Below are 7,500 nucleotides of genomic sequence, written 5' to 3'. Positions count from 1 at the left end.
TTTGGTTTCTACTTCTTCTTCGTCTTTCTTTTCTTCGGTCTCTTCTTCCTCTTTCTTTTCTTCTTTTTCTTCTACATCTTTCTTTTCTTCTTCCTCCTCCTTTGCTTCTTCCCTTTCCTCTTCTGTCTCTTCCTTTTCTTCTTTAGCTTCTACGTCACTCGGTCTTACGTCTTCCTCGGTCTTTTTCACTTCCTCTTTGTCTTTTGTCTCCTCTTCTTTATCGGGTTTACTTACTGCTTCTTCTTCCACCTTTTCTTTTACATCTACCTCCTCTTTCACATCTTCTTTCGCTTCTCTTTGTGCTGCTTTATCTTCGGGTTTGTCCTTTTCGCTTGGAGCTTCTTCGACTTTGGCTTCAACCTCAGGTTTGTCCTTTTCACTAGGAGCTTCTTCGACTTTGGCTTCGGCTTCAGGTTTGTCCTTTTCGCTGGGAGCTTCTTCGACTTTGGCTTCAGTCTCAGGTTTGCCCTTTTCGCTGGGAGCTTCTTCGACTTTGGCTTCGTTCAGGTTTGTCCTTTTCGCTGGGAGCTTCTTCGACTTTAGCTTCGGCTTCGGGTTTGTCCTTTTCGCTGGGAGCTTCTTCGACTTTGGCTTCGGGTTTATCGATTCTTTGCTGGCGCTTCTTCTACTTTGTCTTCTTATCTTCTTTCTGGTTGTTTCTTAGTCTTTTTCCTTCTCCTTCTGTGTTTTGTTTTCTTTTACTTCTCTTCCTTTGGCACTTTCGTTTCCTGTTCTGCCTCCACCTTTTCTTCAGGGGTTTCCGCCCCTTCCTTCACTTTAGAATCTTCTATTCTCTCCTCTATTGTTTCTTCCTTTTTGGCTTCTTTCACTTCTTCAGCCTTTTCTTTCTCTGGCGTTTTTTCTTTCACCTCCTCTTTCTCTGGTGTTTTATCCTTTACTTTCTCTTTCTCTGGTGTTGTTTCCTTCACTTCTTCCTTTTCTGGTGTTTTATCCTTTACTTTCTCTTTCTCTGGCGTTTTTTCTTTCGCCTCTTCCTTCTCTGCTGTTTTTTCCTTCACTTCTTCTTTTCTGGTGTTTTTTCCTTCACTTCTTCCTTTTCTGGTATTTTTTCCTTCTCTGGAGTCTTTTCTTTAACTTCTTCCTTCTCTGCTGATTTATCTTTGATTTCCTCTTTCTCTGCGGGTTTCTCCGCAGGCTTTTTCCTCTGGTTTTGCCTTCTCCTCTGGTTTGTCTTCCGCTTTCTCTTTCTCCGCTGGTTTATCCTCTACCTTTTCTTCCTGTTTATCTTCGGGTTTGGCAGCTTCAACCTTTCCTTCTTTTTCATCCTTCTTGCTTGCCTCTTTCTCTGCCTTTTCGTCCACTGCTTTTCCTTCGTCTTTCTTTTCTTTCTTATCTTCCGCCTTGGCCTCTTCCTTTTTGTCGGCTACTTCTTCCTTCACCTCCTCTACGTCCGCCTCCGTTGTTTCTTCCTCTGATTTATCACTTGCCTTGCTTTCATCTTGTTCTTTTTCGGGCGTTGGCGACTCCTTCTTCGATTTGTCTTTGTCTCCTTTACTCGATTTACTCTCCTTCTCTGATTCGCTTTCTGGCTCGCTCCCGCTTTCCTTTTTGCTCTTCTCTTCTTCCTTCTCGTCCTCCTTTCCTTTCTCCTCAGCTTCCTCTTCTTCGACCTCCTTCTTCTCCTTCTTCTCTTCTGCTTTTCCCTTTTCGCTCGTCGTCGCCTTGGCCACGACGATGTCCTGCTCGACCTGTGCGACTTCTCTCGCCTTCACCTCGTCTTCGTCGATGGACAGGGACGCCTCCTTCATCAACTTTTCTATCACCTCTCCTTCCCCTCCCAACGCGACACCTTTTCCCTTTTCCATTGCTTCTACCACTTCTTCCACTCCCTTTTCTCCCTTCCCCGCTTTCTTCTCTTTCCCCTCGTCCTTTTCATTGTCCTCCTCTTCGGCCTTTTCCTTCACGCCCTCCTCCTTCTCATCCTTCTCCTTCTCCTCGTCATCGCGTTTCTCCTTGTCCACACTTTTATCACTATCCCCGTCCTCACTCCCCCCTGCCCCTCCCTTACCGGCCCTCGCATTACCTGACCCAAGAGCTTCCACGGACGCCGACGTGCCCTTCCCCGCCTCCTTTTCCTCTTCCTTCTCTCCTTTGCTCTCGTCCTTTGCTTTGTCCTTCTCGGCCGCCTTCTCTTCTACCTTACTCTTGTCGTCGGCTGGCAACTTGTCTTCCACGGCTTTGTTTGGCTTTTGGCTTTTCTTCTGGTTTGGGAGTCTCGGCCTTTGCTCTCTCCTCCTTCGGGGGTTCCGGCTTGGCCTTCTCCTCCTTCTTGGCTTCTTCTGGTTTCTTGGTTTCTTCTGGTTTCTTGGCTTCTTCTGGTTTCTTGGTTTCTTCTGGTTTCTTGGCTTCTTCTGGTTTCTTGGTTTCTTCTTGGTTTCTTGGCTTCTTCTGGTTTCTTGGCTTCTTCTGGTTTCTTTACTTCTTCTGGTTTGCTTACCTGTTCCTTTTTCGTTTCTCCTGGTTTCGCTTCCGCCTTTACTTCCTCTGTCTTCGCATCTTCCTTCTTCGCGGACTCTGGCTTTTCGACTGGCTTTGACTCTGGCTTAGCTTCCTTCTCTTCGCTGGGCTTTCCTGGCTCGGGTTTCTTTTCCTGGGGTTTGTCCTTTTCGTCCGGCTTCGTCTCCTGCTTGGCGGCTTGTGCCTGGCCCTCGTGCGCCCCGTTCGCGGCTCCTGCTCCTCCACCTGCTGGCCACTGGGCCTGTGACCTCACCTGGTTTGCCTGGCTCGCTCACGCCCTGCTTATCCGCCAGACCGTCTACCGGCTTGCCATTCTGCTCCGGCTTGGTGGACGGCGCCGACACGCCTGCGGCGCCGTTTAGAGGTTTGGCGGCTGCCGCTGGCGGCACGTCGGCTGCCGCGGTCTTCGCCGCCGGTGGAGCCTCGCCGTTGATGGCGGTCTTGACCACCACGTCCTCGTTGTCATCGTGGTCGAGCGCCGCGAAACCGCTGTCCTTGCTCACCGCGTCCATGTTCGCGAGGCACAATCGCGTACGTAAGTGTGTGCGTGCGGGATGTCTCCGCTACGTCGTTGCTGCTGACGCCGGTGTCAGCCACCTGTGGATCGCCCTGCTACCGGAGCAGCTGGTCTCCGACGGGGCACCTGCGCACGCATGGTACACGTCAGCCAAAGGAAACAATCAGCACAGGAAGGCAAAGGTAAATGTATGCTCATTAGTTATATAATTCATGAAGGAGTTTAAAGGGAAGAAGGGCGTGCGTCCCCCTAGAGCTTACCTGAAGGGGGACTCGGGAGGGTGAAGCAGGTGTTGTGGCAATCCTGGTCACGACCTGATCCACCGAGGGTCTGCGGGGATGGTGCCACTGTCACTAAATCATGGACTACAACATGCCAGCCTTTGTCACCACATGCTAACTCATGGCAGCTCCAAGTCTGACCTGGCGAGTCCCCAATATTGCATATCAATCCACACGAACATTGCATACGTATTATTCATTCAGACAGACACACACACACCTATGGGTTCAATCTAAGCCGTGCCCTTTGTCTCTATGTCTGTATTTCTCTCTGACCAATCTAGCTCTTTATACTACCTTTCTTTTTTATATCTGTATGTCTTTCTCTCATCCTTTTCCTATCTCCTCCACTGTTTCATTCCGTTTCTCTTCGATCTCTCCTTTCTTTCCCATTTCATTCTCCCCAGTTTACCATCTCATTCACTCTCTGTCTTCAGTCTTCTATCCCCCCATTCAGTTTATCTCGATATATCATTCTCTCTCTCTTGTCTCCCTTATTTCCCCTCTCCCTACTTTCTCCTCTTTCCCCTCTCCCCCCTCCTCCTTCAGTCTGTCTTTGCCTCTCTCCTTTTCCCTTCAAACTCGTAACTCATTTATCTCCTTCAGTCTCCCATCTCTCACTTCTCTCTTCCTCACCTCCGTAAGTCATCTCTCTCTCTCTCTCTCTCTCTCTCTCTCTCTCTCTCTCTCTCTCTCTTTCTCTCTCTCATTCCTCTTCAATTTCCCATATCTTCCCTCTCTCTTCTGATGTACACCCTGTCTACGCTCGCTTCTTTCCCCTTTACCAGTGCCATACCCAAACAGTATCGATTTTAGCATTGGTAAATGAATTAAATGCCGTTAAGAGATTATTGGGTGTGGCTGGGGGGAGGGGGGTGGGTGAGGGATGGGAGTTGGCTGATTCTGTCTCTATTGCCGCGAGGATTATTCTCTCTTTTCTTTTTTTTGTTTCTTTTTACTTTCTTTTGCCGTTATTTATTTATCTGATGATGAGATGAGCTGATGAGGATATTGCATGCGATTTGATTCATGCTTTTTCTCCTTCTCTCTCTCTCTCTCTCTCTCTCTCTCTCTCTCTCTCTCTCTCTCTCTCTCTCTCTCTCTCTCTCTCTCTCCTCTCTCTCTCCCTCTCTCTCTCTCTCTCTCTCTCTCTCTCTCTCTCTCTCTCTCTCTCTCTCTCTCTCTCTCTCTCTCTCTCTCTCTCTCTCTCTCTCTTCTCTTTATGTACATATCTACCTGTGTGCATGTATTGTGTGTGTGTGTGTGTGTGTGTGTGTGGTGTGTGTGTGTGTGTGTGTGTGTGTGGTGTGTGTGTGTGTGTGTGTGTGTGTGTGTGTGTGTGTGTGTGGTGCGTGCGTGCGTACGTGTGTGTGTGTGTGTGTAAGGGTGTGCGTGCGTGTGTGTGTGTGTCACTCATGAGTTGCGAGGATGATTCAGCACAAGAGAAGACCCTTAAGAGCGGTGAGTCAGTGTGAACAGTGTGTCAGAATGATACTATTTATAAACATTGAGTCATTCACAGAAAGAGTGAAATGAGAATAAAAAAAAAAGTAATCGGAAGGTGACGTGTCGATAACGTGTCGATCATTATAAAATGACATTACTTACATTATGGCTATTGCGAAAATAAAGGTGAAACGCAATGTTCACGACAATAAAAGGGAAAGAACTATATGGAGAAAGAAAAAATAAAACCAGACGAAACAGAACAAAAATCGAAATAAAAAAGAGAGAAACTGAACCACAGACGACGATCATGACGACAAAAAAGAAGAAAAAAAATAAAGAACATGCAAAAGGAAGAAAAATCTAACACAAATAAACCAAGAACTAAAGAAAACCGCAAAGAAAAAAATAATAACAGACAGAAAAGAAAAGAAAATGAAAAGAGAAGAAAACCCGAACCTAACAATAAAGGCATACCAAGACGAAATCGCAGACCCAGATAATTTGACCAGTGGCCAAAAAATGAGCGAAGACCTGAATGAACTTCGTGGACAGACAGCCGAGCGAGGGGCATCATCGACTGTTCGGATCAATATACTAGTGACTCATGAAGCCTGGAAACTGGACTCTCAAAAGGCTGGTTCGAGAGTCTGAGTGAGACGGCGATTCGCGGTTTCGTTTCGAGACGATTCGTTTCCTCTTTGATACATATCTATGTTTTCTTCATTTACGATTATTATTATTCATTATTATTTGTCCATGGGAACTTTTCTCCAATTTTATTATAGAATATTACCATTCCTTATTATCTATTCATAAGATTTTTAAGTATTCTTTGGATCCATAAGTATGTTTCTCTTGATTCATATCGTCCATGGATTTGACACAAACCATTGGTATTCTGAATGAAGTGTCACTCCATTTGGTCTATATTTCATCGAAAATTCATATAGCTAATATAAGAGTAATCTGAAAAAGGTGAGCAAAATACTGAACTATTTACTGAATCCGCAGATTAAGTGGAAAACAATGAACCACTAACCAAGACTCAATGAGGCAAGGAACCAGTGACTCGATGAAAGAATAGCACGGAAAAGAAACTTTCTCATCGTCAGTCACGTATTAAAAACCAGTCGAGATGAAATGAAAGATGTCAGAGATTTCCAAAGAAAAATGTTGACTCTTAAAAAGTTTGACATATGAAAGGTGGGATGAGGTAACATGTTGGAGTGGAAAGATAGGCAGAGAGAAAAATAAAAGAGGTATATATGTAGAATGAGAGAGAGAGATTGGCAGACAAGCATTTATCCAAAGAAAAACTGTGTAAAGAGAAGAAACACACGTCTGCACATGGAATTCATGCACACACAAACGCACACAAGCACACACGCGCTCACAATCAATAAAATAACAATATTAAAAACAGTTTCCATTCAACATCTCCACTGAAACAAAAGATTTATTGTTTGTGCGAAAGTCTGCATTGAGTCAGTCTCCATTGTTTTCGAAATTTCAACAAATCCATAACTACTTTATAGAATGGAAAATAGGTTAATACGATCAGGTTCCCAGTGACGGTAAATAAGATAATTGGCATAGAGAGAAGAAACAGTAATAGAGAAAGGATAAATGAAGGGAACATTGATGAAGAGGAGAAGGAAATAATAATAATAATAATAATAATAATAATAATAATAATAATAATAATAATAATAATAATAATAATAATAATAATAATAACGAGAAAAGATATAAAGAAAGAGAAGTATAAGTATCCATCAAAGGAAATCTAAGAAATTCACAAGCACGAAAAAAAAGAAAAAAGAAGGAAAGGGGGAGAAACCTAAGAAGAGAAGACACTACAGAACGAGCACCATCGAGGAACAAGCGAGACACAACACAAGGCAGCCTCTTCTCCCCTCTTCTCTCCTCCCTCGTCCCACCTTCCCTCCTCTCACCTTTCTCTTCCCTCCTCTCCCCTCTTCCCCACTCTTCCCTTCATTCTCTTCCCCCTCCCCCTCCCCCTCCCCCTCCCCATAATTCCCTCCTTCCAATCTCTTTGCCCAGAGACTGCAGCAGACGTGGCACTGGCACAGGGCCAAGGAGAAGAAATGGAGGTAGGTGAGGGGCGAAGGGAAGAGAGAGGGTCAAGACACGAACTTCAGAGGAGAGGAGGAAGGGAGAACGAAAGAGGGGGGGGTGAGAGAGAGAGAGAGAGAGAGAGAGAGAGAGAGAGAGAGAGAGAGAGAGAGAGAGAGAGAGAAGAGAGAGAGAGAGAGACCAATGGTAGGGTAGGAAGAATGGGAGGAAGAGGGAGAAGGGAGTAGGGAAGAAGGAAGAAAGAATGGAAGGAAACAGACAAAGGGGGGGAGGGGACATACTGACACAGACCTTTTGGCGCCATGTCGTCGCCAGAAAGAAAGAAAAACTTATAATCAATAAAAGAGAGGTAGGGAGGAAGGTCGAAGAGATGATGACAAACAGGAAGTAAAGCAGGAAAGAGAGAGGATTTGAGGAGAAACAGCAAATCAAGATATGACTCGAGAACAGAAGAAGGAACAAAGGCAAAAGCGATAAAACAAAACAATAAAGAAAACAAGAGGAAGAAAGTTTGAACAGAAAGAGGAACAATAGAAGGGAGACGACAAGGGGAAAAATATACATAAAATTAAAACAACAGAGAAAGGGGGAAAGGCAAGGGAAGCGATAATCGTGAGAAGAGAGCCAGGGAGCGAGAGGGGAAACATAGACAAGACATATTAGCATAATTCAAATGGA

General features: G+C 45.0%; 2 protein-coding genes across 3 annotated transcripts in view; both read right to left on the bottom strand.

Annotated features, from left to right (window-relative positions):
• The window catches only part of LOC119597506 (microtubule-associated protein tau-like), a gene marked incomplete at its 5' end in the record, with an annotated part of 67,331 nt that extends 64,767 nt beyond the window's left edge, over positions 1-2,564 (bottom strand). The window contains 1 exon segment of the mRNA XM_037947084.1: positions 2,045-2,564. Within this exon segment, the coding sequence (XP_037803012.1) occupies positions 2,045-2,564 (520 nt within the window).
• The window catches only part of LOC119597280, a 40,922-nt gene continuing 35,950 nt past the window's right edge, over positions 2,529-7,500 (bottom strand). For both annotated transcript variants that reach the window (XM_037946815.1, XM_037946814.1), the window contains exons 2-3: positions 3,256-3,325; positions 2,529-3,121 (exon numbers count right to left, since the gene is read on the bottom strand). In XM_037946815.1, coding sequence (XP_037802743.1) covers positions 2,565-2,990 — 426 coding nt within the window. In that variant the 5' untranslated portion in view covers positions 2,991-3,121; positions 3,256-3,325 and the 3' untranslated portion in view covers positions 2,529-2,564. The remainder of the gene's footprint in view (positions 3,122-3,255; positions 3,326-7,500) is intronic.

This window comes from Penaeus monodon, chromosome 39 (assembly GCF_015228065.2).
Source record: "Penaeus monodon isolate SGIC_2016 chromosome 39, NSTDA_Pmon_1, whole genome shotgun sequence".
Classification (NCBI taxonomy): Eukaryota; Metazoa; Arthropoda; class Malacostraca; order Decapoda; family Penaeidae; genus Penaeus; species Penaeus monodon.
The sequence above is the reverse complement of the archived record's forward strand: the minus strand, read 5'-3'. Positions and strand labels throughout refer to the sequence as shown.